This window comes from Streptopelia decaocto (assembly GCF_964273445.1).
Source record: "Streptopelia decaocto genome assembly, chromosome: 1".
NCBI classification, from domain to species: domain Eukaryota; kingdom Metazoa; phylum Chordata; class Aves; order Columbiformes; family Columbidae; genus Streptopelia; species Streptopelia decaocto.
In genome coordinates, this window is record NC_138663.1 from 42,652,992 (window position 1) to 42,665,379 (window position 12,388).

The 12,388-nt window shown below is 42.1% G+C and overlaps 2 protein-coding genes across 5 annotated transcripts in view; one reads left to right on the forward strand and one right to left on the reverse strand.

The window, feature by feature from the left end:
• FAM234B (family with sequence similarity 234 member B) overlaps positions 1–12,388 on the reverse strand; it is a 58,397-nt gene that overhangs the window by 28,391 nt on the left and 17,618 nt on the right. For both annotated transcript variants that reach the window (XM_082043170.1, XM_082043171.1), the window contains one exon: positions 9,182–9,289. In XM_082043170.1, the coding sequence (XP_081899296.1) occupies positions 9,182–9,266 (85 nt within the window). In that variant the 5' untranslated portion in view covers positions 9,267–9,289. The remainder of the gene's footprint in view (positions 1–9,181; positions 9,290–12,388) is intronic.
• On the forward strand, positions 1,160–9,277 carry LOC309435204 (uncharacterized protein). 3 transcript variants are annotated; one of them, XM_082043178.1, is made up of 4 exons: positions 1,160–1,390; positions 6,226–6,358; positions 6,767–6,896; positions 8,673–9,277. In XM_082043178.1, exons 2-4 carry the CDS (start codon positions 6,256–6,258, stop codon positions 8,893–8,895), a joined length of 456 nt encoding a protein of 151 aa, XP_081899304.1. In that variant the 5' UTR covers positions 1,160–1,390; positions 6,226–6,255; the 3' UTR covers positions 8,896–9,277. The 3 variants fall into 3 exon arrangements, with proteins under 3 accessions (XP_081899304.1, XP_081899302.1, XP_081899303.1); XM_082043176.1 differs by having other exon boundaries at positions 1,170–1,390; positions 6,221–6,358; positions 8,673–9,269; XM_082043177.1 differs by lacking the exon at positions 1,160–1,390 and adding an exon at positions 3,983–4,143 and having other exon boundaries at positions 6,221–6,358; positions 8,673–9,275.

Below are 12,388 nucleotides of genomic sequence, written 5' to 3' on the forward strand. Positions count from 1 at the left end.
GCAAAGCTCCCTAAACACGGCAGTCTTCTCAGAAATTTCCCTGCCACAGAGCCAGCGTGACTGGGGAAGCAGGGACAGCCAAAACCACATGATTCTGGTGTCAAAGAAACAGATATGCCTGAGTGTGGTCCTGGTTTGACCTCTCTCTTGAGTGGATTTAAGTGGCTGACTAAATGATAGTGCTGGCTGATGTTTATAGACTGTGCTTAGAAGGATGCTACTCAGCTTTCCTCTTGATCGGCTCCTCACCTGGGGCAAACCAGCATCACTCTTTTGCAGTCATAATATTGTGTTTTAACTGCCCTGTCTGTAACACTTGCACATATCCTCTGGCTCCTTACTTCTGGGTGTTTGCTTTTATTCTGAGTGGCTGGACAGTCCTTTACCCTCTGAGAAAACCAGCTTTTCTCTCACTGCTGAGTGCAGACATTTTGGCTGTGGGAAATGGAGTTAAATAAGAATAGGCTGGTCAGGAAACAGAGAGGGTGTTGTTGCCAGCTGATACTGGAGAAGTAATATCACGAAGAATGCAGATTTGGCCAAGGCACTTGCAAGCAGTGCCATGGGTCTAGTCATGAGCCTGGGTGTGCAGCCATTGTGCAGCTTCAGGCTGTGGCGGCAGCACATCCTCTCAAATCACAGCAAAATGTCAGTCTGACAGGGACATGGGACCAGAGTAAAGTGTCCAGCTCCTGCTTCACAAAAAACAATCCCTTTAACACCATGTGTTCCTTTGGAAGTGTCTTTATTGAGTACTGACCAGACCTGAGCCTGTTTGATTTGGCAGGCATGGACCTGGGGGAGGGGGGCAGAGGAAAAAAAAAAATAACAACACTGCAGCCGATTCATCCCTCCTTGTTTATTCCACCAGAAATAGATTTGGCAGGGCGCATCAGGAATGAACTAATCAGCAGAGAATTAATTGGCATGTTTGCTAAAAGACAGGAACAAACGCGGTGAACAAATTAATGGCCGGATGACCAGAGGGTTCAAGCAGCCAGAGAGAAGCGCTGCACCGTGGAAACTGTGACTAGTAAGAGAAGTCATACAGCTGTGCTGGGGAGCCAGCAGTTGAGAGCTGCCCAAAAGAACCTGGGGCAGAGATATACGGGTGTCTGCAGACAGAGCTGCTTTTGATAGTGGCTCCATTGCCCAGGCTTTTCTTCCATAAGGCTCCCATGTGTGGGGGGAGATGGAAGAGTGGGAGGGAGGGGTAGGAGAGGTACAGCTGGAGGAGTCTCCACAGAAAGACTGTGGAAATACGGAAAGCGTGGAAATGAGGAGGGACACGTCACTCATTGCAAGCTGAAATGCAGAGGGGGTGGTGAGGAGAAGAGGAGGCAGAGATTTGGAAGCCTTGTCTACAGAAGGACTGGCCTCAAGAGCACAGGTAACACTTGTATGCAATTATCTGCCTTCTTTCCCAGGAATGTTTTGTTTCCTTATCTGGAGGAGACACATCCATCCACCTCGGAAAGAGCTTGTTGGGTTGAGGGACTCCAAAGGCACCTGTGGGAAGGGCCAGGAGAGAAGGGAATGTGCAGACTGGCATAGACTTGGAGGCTGGAGGTTTGCTACCTACATTTCCAGAGAACAGGGGCATACAGAGTGAAAGAAGGAGGGAGAAAGGAAGAGTGAGCAAATCCTTAGAGACAGCCAGACAGGCAGAGATGGAGAGTGCAAGGTCTGTGGATGCCTATCAAGACAGAGAGAGGAAACTTTTTAAGAGTGTGCACCAAGCTCTAAATGAGGAAGAGACAGAGATAAAACATATCCTGGAAAAGCAGGTACACCTGGAGAGGAGGGAGAAGGTGTATATTATCTCCTCAAAACTACCACTACTTTCCTAATGTTATGATTTGCAGTAGATGTGTGCTTTGCACCTGGATGGCTTTTTTTTTTTCTTCTTTAGCATCAGTATGCCTGCCTGCTGACAACAGCATCATCCTACCTGTCAGTCATTGGAGCTGTCAGTCAGATGCCTTTGTTTAGCAGGATGGTCAGGCTGTTTGAGGCATTCAGGTGCTCTTTGCTTTCACACAACCTCTGGGCAGAAGATGGGCAGTGTAACTCTTAATTACATGCAGAACCACTCAAATATGTTGCCAAGCTTTAAAAAGTCAAGATATTGTTATTCCTACATGACCCAAAGCTGGGTGTGCACATGTACCAACATATGCCCACACACATATAAACCAAAGAGTAATACATTACAATGGATTTTTAACAAGGACTTTTGAAACAGGTGATATTATAGCTGTACCACTGTGGCTGAGTTAATATTGTAGGATTCAATTTTTAAAATTGCTTTGGCAGTTTTTTTGATCTTTCCACCATTACATAATACTACAAGCATATGCTAATATTTATATTACCCTGATTTTTTTTTTTGCTTGGGGAGCTACAAATGTCATCCGCTTTGCAAGTAAAGCTTTCAAATTCTTTGATTGTTCTGGACTCAGAGTCTTGGCAGCTTTCTCCTCTAAAGGCTCAGAGTCTTTTCAGGATCTCAGTCTGGGAGCTCTGGCAGACCTGGCATTAACTAAGAAAGTGTGTGCAGCTCCTATATTTTTTTTTTATGTGAAGCTGTTTAGCTTATAGCACTTAAACCTTCTGTGACTTTATACATAAATCAGAACATTTTAGTTTTGTTATGTAAGTAATATAACCTTAAAATATTCTTAAAATATTGCATATTGAAATAGAGAAATTTCAACAGTCTGCAAATATACCTTTATTATCTATTGAGATCCTTTACAAAATGGAGAATCTTAAATTTACTTTGATGTTTAAATATCCATTATGATTGGAGTGAGAACTACATTTGATGTATTTATGATTTATCTGAGATCAAACTCCCTGATTAATTTAAAAGTATATTTGCTTTCTCTGCAAACAACCCCAAACCCAATATCACTCTTCAGCTTTAGTCTGAAAGTAGCTCAAAGGGAACTTGGGAAAAATATCAGAGGAGAATGGGTCTCAAATGAAAACCACAAAGCTAATTCACTTGCATTCCAATATTGCCACAAAAAATCCTTCATTTTAGGTATCACTACCGTGATTGCTAACTCTAATCAACAAAATCTTCCTCTCAAAACAAACACAGGCTTGAGCTAACACCCTGGGATACTTATATGTGACATCAGGAGAGTGTGTGTGTTTAGAGCCATCCGAAGCACAGGGAAAGGTTTCAAGCCTTCTCGATATACAAGGGGCAATCACGCTCTGAATCGTAATGCAACAGCTCACATGTCTGCAGTAGGAACAGTGTGTTCTCAGACTTCAGGGGAGAGAGGGCTCTCTGGAATGAAGCTGCGTTTGGCACTGGGAGAGGATAACTCAGGCAATTCTGCTATATCCAAGCAGGCAGCACAACCCGTGGGCAATAGTGAACTCAAACCATCTGCTTTCCCTGAGTTTGTCAAAATCTGGGGCAGGTACCAATGTAATCTCAGTGCTCTGGTGTCATTCCCCACTGAGTAATATGGAGTATAGTGGAGCAGCAAGAAACAGAAAGGGTGAATGGGAGAGGAACAGAGATAGGACTTCAGATCCTGGCAGCGCTACTTTACTTTGGGGCAGGGATTCAGGCTTGGATGGCACAGCCGCTGATCCCAGCAGGGCTATGCTCAGGGTATTGAGCCAGCGGAGCTCTTTTATCATGTTTGAGTGAGGAACCGAGAGGTTAAAAGAAGAAAAATATATGTTGTGTAATAATGAGACAAATATGTCTGTCTTCATTGCTTGCAGATGAAGGGACTGTCTGGGGAATATCTAAGCCTTCCCTGCTTGAAGGGCAGAATATGATGTAATTGTCTGACAGAGAGCATGCCATACTCTTGTAATTAATGGTAACAATAAAAAAGCTACTGTGTTATTATTGTTCTTCTCTGGATTTAGAAAAACGCTTCAATCAAAGGATGTAAGAAAGTTTTCCTTGGTTGTCAAGCCATGTTTTACCCTGACAGTATTTTCCAGTGCAACACTGCAACGGATCTGAAGATATATTTGCAACAGGCTTGGGAACTGCTTCCTATTACAGATGACTCTGCAGACTTTTTCTGCTAGAAACCTTATTAGTGAATAACCATTTGCCTTCTACAATTCCACCTACGAGAGGAAAGATAGCTTAATTTCTGTGTAAGTGTCTGAGATTTGGGAATCTACTTCAAAGATTATTGTAACCTGATGTTTAGTATGACAATAAATTACAGTGGGTCCTCAAGAATGCAGGGAGAAACGTTACAAAGAAACTGGTCCATAAGGGGACCTGCAAATAGAGCATGTGGGTCTTGCGATTCATTTGGACACCTGATGTTTTAAAAAGTTTGAGATCAAGTAGAGTGGATTTTCAGTATCAGATGTAGATGGAATTTATCACCAGCCTTCTTTTAACAAATACAGAAAGATCAAAGTATCCCAGCACGGGGGAAATGAAAGAGGTGGGAGGTGCAAAGGGTAAAGAATGAACAATCTCTTCAGGATGTTTTAAAATGAGCTGGGAAGCCACACTGCCTCCTTGATGTTGACAACATTTGCAAATCACTTGCAATTAGAGATGTTGGTGTCTGGTAAGTCGTTTCCCATCAGGGAAGATTAAAAAGACATGTGCAGTGCATAATCATCAAAAGAAAGAGAAAAAAAAGGTCTACACACTGAAGTATTTATCTGGAAAAGCAGAGAGGCAGAGGAGCTGTGGTGTCAGTGCAAATAATTTCAAGAAGGTCCATGAAGACCTTTCCATGATGTGCCTTGGTGATATCATCAAACCGTCTTACAGATGTTCATTTTGGCAGCTCTGGGCTAGGGGGAAGAAGAGGTCTATGTATGTGCAAGGTAGGAAGAAGGTAATTTATTTTTTCCTTTAAATGAGTACTGCAATTAGAAGAAGAATACTGAGTACAAAATACATCCTGACAGGTGGAAAGTAATATTTTTTAAGTAGCATGACATTTTCCATCAGTATGGCTATATTCATACTGCTATTTTAAATACATGGAAAAATAAATGCAGTTGCAATTAAAATATGGTAGTGACTGAATGCAAGAAAGGCGCAAAGTAAAAGGATTTATTTATGTACGGCTTTATCTGCTACAGCTTCTAGTAGGTTTTGAGGTTGCTGAATTCTTCCCAGATGGTGAGGAGATGAGGTTTATATGATATTCAAAAAGCAATTTAATGTTTTCATATTTTTCAGTGAGGCCTTAGACTTTTGAAGCATGTACCTGAATAGGGGAATAATTTGGATTTTGTGAATGTGCCTACTTCTCACATGAGCCCCTCCATCACTGTGACTACAGATTACTGAAATCATCACTAAACCCGATGACTTTGGCAAAGCATTTTTTCTGTTTGCTATGTGCAATATGTGCATAATTGATATTTCCAGCAAGTTTCTACCAGAACAACTGTTCATGACATTAAAAAAAAAAAAAAAAAAAAAATCAGATTCAATACTGAGGGACTACTTAATTAAGACAGAGTAACAAATTAGCAGGAGTAAATTGTGGAAATTTAGAGAGTTTAGGGTTGACTTCTGTTGGCTTGGGAATTATGGTATATTCAAAAAAAGACAAGGAGCTTAGGTAAATGCTCCCATCAGTTCATGTGCCTGTCTTGGCTACTCTGCAGATTTGCTCAAGAGGAACTGATCTCCTGATACCAGGGCAAGGCAGAGAAAATATGTGGCAGCTGAGGTTGCATTTGAGGCTCCATGACTGGGCAGCATCTTACTTATTGCCATTGTTTAGTGTATCAGATCCAAAAGAACAATGTTTTATTCTGGCTTCTGTTAAATCCTTGATTAATTGCTTCACTGTTTTGAATGTTGTTTTCCTCAATTGCAAAGTGAGGATGCAGCTATTTCTATACCTCCTAGTACCTACTCCTGACATTGATAGAACATTAACTAAAAGGTGTTATCCCAACATGGCTACATAAGAAGCAAAGCTACTTTCCTAGCTGCCACCCATTGATGAAACATCTCTGTAGCACTCAATAGCTTCAAAAAAAAAAAAGTAAGGAGGTTCGTACTTGTGAAAAAGAACAGTTCCTGTGCTTCTGTAAAAGTTAGGCTGACCAACTTGAACATTTTAAGGAAACAGATCATCAGAGAGAAATTTGGTATTGGGGTGAAAAGTGGGAGGTGGAGAAAGGAAAGAAAGGAAAGAAAGGAAGAAATGAAGAAAGAAATCAGCATGATTTTTTGTCTCCACAGAGCAGGGGGAAGTCAAGATCCTATGAAGAACCATCATGGTGACCCTTCCTCTTTTCCTCTTCTTCATCCTCTTGCCCTGCAGTAAATCCCAGGAGGACTTTCTGGATGAGCATCAGAAATGGAACTACAGAGAAGGCGGTAAGAGGTGGTGGTGCTGGTGGGTCAGCCTGGGAGGCATTTGGTAACTCAGAGCTGAAGATTTGCCTGCTTTGTCCTTGGACTGAGACACACAGTGCTCATTCATGAGTGTTCTTTCTTGATTCCTGGGTAGCTGCTGAGATTTCTGGAGAGAAAAATGGTTTTAGAAATAATCAGCTGGGGTATCCAGCGACAGCAGAAAACTTGGGTACCTGTAGGCAGAGAATTACACTGTGAGGGAGAGTTATCTGCTTTTTAATTTAGCTCCTCCATATGTTTGATACTTGGCATTTCATTGCAACTCAACACAAGTCATGGGGAGTGGAATCAAACTGAGACCACTAGCTCATGTTTTCTTGTTCTGTCACATTTATTTTCCCCTTTTCCATGGACATCCTGCTAACCTAGCTGACAAGGTCAACATAGAAGGCATTAACAGCATTACTCAAACACTCGAGAAATGGGGAAACGGCATCTTCTGGCAAATGAAGCACACCCTGCTGAACGACCCAAACGCTTTACTGCCCGAGTTCTCCAGGTAATTCCCTTCTTCTGGAGGTGGGAATCAGTCATCTCCTGGGTACCCTTCCTTGAGCAGGATTCATCTTCTTTACCTTCCAGATTGCTCAAGTGTGGGGAGATGAATCCCATTGTCTTGGTATCTGTTGTGCTAGCCACTCTGATTACCCTAGTAAACTGAATATTCTCCTGACTATTTCTTGTGAAATATTCCCAATTGCTATTACTGTATTATAAGAATTATTCTAAGTAAAATGTAGGCTGTCCTCAGCACCTCACTCCAGTGACAACAGGCTGGAAAAATGAATTATGCTACAAATCCACACATTGAATTGGTCACAGGGCAGGATGAAGAAGCTGATTTGGTCTGTGGTATTTTTTATGTCAGCCTCTGTATCACCCAGGTTAGAGAAAGCTGTTAACTGGTCTATGTTCTCATATTTCCTTCTGCATTGCAGGAAATATTAATGTTTGAGTACACTTGCAAAATTTACTTCAAACTTATATTTCCAGAAACACAGTGGGAAAGGCAATGAAAGAGACAAGTAGAAGGGAATACTGGGAATTACTAGAAACCTAATATCACTTTAATCAGAATTGTTCATAAGGCAAGTGGTCCTCTTTCATAACCCAGCATTCTCTTTAGGGAAAAAAAAAATCTGTATGCAACTGCTATACATTGAACAAGTCGAAGAGGAAAGGCTAGAAGAATAAAATGGCACTGGTCAAAAGCTCACACAATATCTGTACAAATTAGGGTTTCAGGAGGATATAGTTGATAAATTACATTGGTCTTTAGCATCAAATAGATTTCTCCCTGGCTGTACATTGGCTGTTGTTATTAGCACAGAATTCATCACAACTTCCACACTGCCAGTCCTGAAATTCTTTGGTGCCTAAGATCATCAAGGCCGATATTAAGTCATGTATTTAGAAAGATCTAACATTAGTCCACGAAGATGTAATGAGACTATTCAGCCATATTTCCTGCACAGAACTTTGAATTAAGAGTTTCCTGTTAAGGACATAGACTGGTCAATTAGAAATGTTGAAGACTGACAGTAATCCATGGGAATCACTGGCCCAGCCTCCATGTCTGCTCCTGGTTAACAGCAAGACTAATTAATATCTGGTAAGATTAGAATGATCATCAGAGCTTCCAAACATCCAAAGGGAGACTGTGAGGAATCCTTCCAAAGGAAGGGTCAAGGATACCCTCAAGCATATTGGTACATCAGCGCAGCCCTCACCTTGCCAAATCCTGATGTAAAATCCATCTCTTCCCTCCCTCAGCTCAGACATAGGCACAGCCTGGAGTGACCGGGAGCTGTGCAATCACAGCTGCACGACGGCACCCAGCAGCCAGCCCTTCATCAGGAAGTCCTCATAAGTCATCCTGCACATTACTGCTCTCTTCTTCTCTAGCCCTAGTAGTCCCAACCAAGCAGAATGGTTTTCATCTCCCCCCTTGAAGCAGGAGTGCTGTGAAGAGCTTCTGGGAGCTCATAAACCAGCTGCAATGAGCCAGCTGCACTTTGGTGGCAATGGAAAGAGTGTGCCACCTGTGCTGGTCCTAAAACTCATGGTTTCCTGGGCTCAGACGGGTGCATCTCAGATAAATTCCCACCACCCAAGGGAGAGGGTGGTTTTGGAAGCATCTTTTAATGGTTGCTTGCAACTCTTTCATCATGAAGGGTCCTTTTGCAGCACGAAACACAAGGCCATGGGAAATTATTTTGCATGCTCAGGAACACTCCCCACACTGAGTTATTCTCCTGTATTACTCTCTCTGTAGTCTTCGCCCTGTCTCTGCAGCTGTGGACAACCTCATGAGGGAAGTCCAGTCAATAAGAAAAAGGCTAGAAGAACTGAATGAACGGCTCAATGTCATCAGCAAAACTGTCCTTCCCATCCGACTGAACGCTTTGCAGAGCCAGAGGCGTGGAAATACTCAGCTGCGGAGACTTCCGATGTATAGGAGAAAGTTGCACGCTCGCAGGAGACCTCAGGGGAATTAATTCTGTACCAGAAAAAAAGGAGGGATTTTTTTTTTTTTTTCATCTGCTTAAACCTTTCTCAATGGGGCACTGCTAAAAAGAATGAAGTAAAGGACATACAGGTCATCTTTATTAAGGAGACTGGAACTTCTACATTTATTTGCTGCCTTTCAAACCTAGGTCAGTAGGTGAAATCTGACCTTGTTCTTCAATTATGGCTGTTTTGTGTCCCATGCAAAATGAGTGAAAAGCTTGGTTTACTTGAGTGTGAATACTTTCAAGCTATACAGTCATTCTTTTTGCTTACCAGAGGAAGTTCTTTCCATAAAGATCAGGTGAATTTCTTTCTCTGTCTTATCTTTACACCACTCCATCTGAAACAGCTGAGACATTCGATCTTCAAAAGTGTTGAATGCTTGATGAAAGCAGAAAGATAGGTTAGTGCTTGGCACTTCCACCTGGGCGGGGATGGGGAGAAGCAGCTATGTTTTAAACTACAGTCTTGACCTGTACTCTATCAGTGCAAAGAATGCCCCATTCACATGTTCCGGTCATGGGTATGGTTGGATAATCTTGTCCCTGCATCATGTTTCAATACTGAATATGAGTCATATTCTTGGGACCAGATTTGAACATCTTCTGCAAAGTAGTGGGTTTTTTTTTTAGCTACCTGGAACTGTGCACTCAAAACCTTGCCATTCAGCAGATATGTTCAGAATTTCCAGCACTCTGAAAGACATTGCACTGACTTCTGTCAAGACCCTTAGAAACCAGGGGATGTTTTTCCGAAACTATTTAGTTAACTAATGGCATAGATAGGTGTCTAGAAGGTTTTTCCAAAATAGCTGAGGCAGTTCAGTCCCCCAAAATCACAGATAATAATTCAATTGATGTCTGATTTGCAGAATGTCTTCTCCACATGCAAGCACTGACCTCCAGACATTTCCCAACATCCTTTAGCACAATTAAAATCCGTAGAAAAAGAACAACTACGCACCCCAGGGACTTTGGTGCCTCGGGGATCACCCAGAATACCATGCCTTCAGCTTGTCTGTGTTGTGGCTTCCTGAAAATAAAACTGGTGATAAAAACCAGTGAAGAAATCAAATTATGCACTAAACAGAGGACAGAGTGGGCTTGCCCTTCAGGTCTCTAAAGGGAAATCCAATACAGAGATTCCCATCCAGTGTTGCAGCCAACTGCATACCTGAAATCTGTTGAAACATATGCAGAACAGTTAGAAAGGAAAATAAACTCTTTTTTTTTAAAGGTCTGGATGGAGCAATTTATAAGAAGAAAAATAAAGAATTATGTCTAAATGGTTGTGGGGGAGGCTGGCATGATGGTTGTTTTGCAAACTCTTTCCAGCCATGAATAGTGAGGATGCAGACCAGCTATTTAAGGATTCCCAAGACCTGGGTTTATGGAAAGAAGTTCAGTGACACTGCAATAATCCCAAGAGGGAAAGGAGAAAAACTAGTTTCATATAAAATCTTTCAGAAGGAACCAGAAGTATTAACACAGGCAGGATTTTGGCTGCTACCTGGGAGTTGAGTAAGGGAGGTAGGAAGAGTCTATGAGACAATCTGATAAATATTTTGCACATCAGAGTCATAGAATACTCAGCTGGAAGGGACCACAAGGATCATCTGGTCCAAACCTTTAGTGTTTTTAGCTTGGAAAGTAGCTACCTTTGTTTGGGCTAAGCTCTCAATAAGATGTTGCAAAGTACTCAATAGCTGTATCTGCACTGATGAAATGACCTAGAAACTAGAGCACAGATAAATACCATACTTCATAGAGTGTTTCTCCTCCAGGAGTGAATGAAGTACACTACTCTCTAGCAATCTTTGCCATAGCCTTGAGGTCAGTCAAAGGCCTTCTTTCTGCAACTCCATATTTCTGTAAGAGGCAAGTTACAAAGATCAAGTTTAACAAGATACATCAAGTCTCCAGTACCACTTCCAACGCAAAAATCTCTTAACAGCTTTGTTTTCTTGGAGTTCAGGTTTTCAGAAAACAACAAAACTCTAGCTTGGAAGGTCTCTCCTTGGCTTTTGCTTGGGAATTTGAAACACTGCTTAGCTAGACAAGGGAAAAATCAAGCCTGTGAAAAAGCTGATAAAAAGATACAGTTGTGCCTTTGGTGAAGTTGTCATCATAATTTCTCAGGAAATGTGGAGTATTTTGATTCCAGAATATATTTACCTAAATTACAAGGCATAGCAGGAAATAAAGGCCCCCTCCTCCTTGTTATTTGCACTCAGAGCTACCAGTCTATGCTGCAGCATCAGCTACATGCTTACATAGACTGCTGGTCCTGCCGGGCGACGCTTCACACACTTTGCTTGTGGCTCTAGGAACTGCTGCTCAGTTTGGCCTATCTGGAGGAAGAATACAACATAAATGTCAGCTTTAATGTTCGTATTTTAGAGATAAGAACTTTATCAGGCAAGCTGAAATTGTATAAAATCCAACATGAAACAGAAATATGAGACTTCTGGCTTGTGTAAGTCCCTCAGTCACAGATGGATGGAGTTGGGAGGCCAGACCAGATCACTGCATGCTTTTACTTTCTACCTAATGTCCACCACCAGCTTCTGCCAGAGAGAGAGGACTGGGCAAGATGGACCTCTGGTCTGACCCAGTTCATGTATTCCTATACTAATATGTGCTAGTTGGTATTCCTGGCAAAACTCCTCAGCTCAACAGAGAAACTCACCATTTATTTTAAAGAGAACAAGTAAGCTGCAGCACACAATGTATATTACAATTTCGCAATTTCTTGCATAATGGTGAATGAACCTAATTATATAAATGGTTAATAAATTACTAGATCTGTGGCCTTGTCACCACTGATAGCAGCATCTGTCATTGACTCTGTGAAAGTCCATGTCAGGCTCCAGCTCTGCTTCCTGACCTGAATGGGGCCGGTTTGATCAGACGCCCATGGCCAGCTGCTTTAACTGCTTTGCCTTTGTACCACCCTCTCTCTCTAGATGGAATTGCTTTGATGTCTCATTTCTTTTATAACTTTCCTTTTTGCTCTCTAAGAGTATAGGAAAATTATGCATCAGCCTGCTTCTGTGTCACTCACCTTCTATCTGAGGAGGCAGAAGTCCAGCTGACCAGGCACCTCAAGGTGTCTTTGTTTAAATCTGCGTGGGGAGGCTGGTCTGATCCATGGCTGCCCAGGAAATCGCATTTGATTCCTGTCTCAGCTACCGTCCTCTTAAACAACCCTGGGCAAAGCCACTTTGTTTACCTGGCACTCAACCTTTCACATGACTTATAGAACTAAAATCCATTTGTTATCATGAAGACCTAAGTCCTCCATGCACATAAAGATATCCATCTATAAAAGGCCTTCTAAGCCCCTTGTTGTGTTCATTTACATGTTTCTGAGAAGGGATGTGGCTGGATTTTTAAACAGAATTGACCAGCTGGGCTGTGAACTCTTGCAGAGGTCAGTGGAGGGAGAGCCAATATCATCAGCGGCTTCTAAGATCTACCC

Bases quoted from the DNA above. Each gene is read 5' to 3' on its own strand.
- LOC309435204 (XM_082043178.1), top strand. From the start codon at position 6,256: ATGGTGACCCTTCCTCTTTTCCTCTTCTTCATCCTCTTGCCCTGCAGT. The intron at 6,359-6,766 runs GTAAGAGGTGGT...CTGCTAACCTAG, and splicing joins ATGGAACTACAGAGAAGGCG to CTGACAAGGTCAACATAGAA. The intron at 6,897-8,672 runs GTAATTCCCTTC...CTCTCTCTGTAG, and splicing joins TTACTGCCCGAGTTCTCCAG to TCTTCGCCCTGTCTCTGCAG.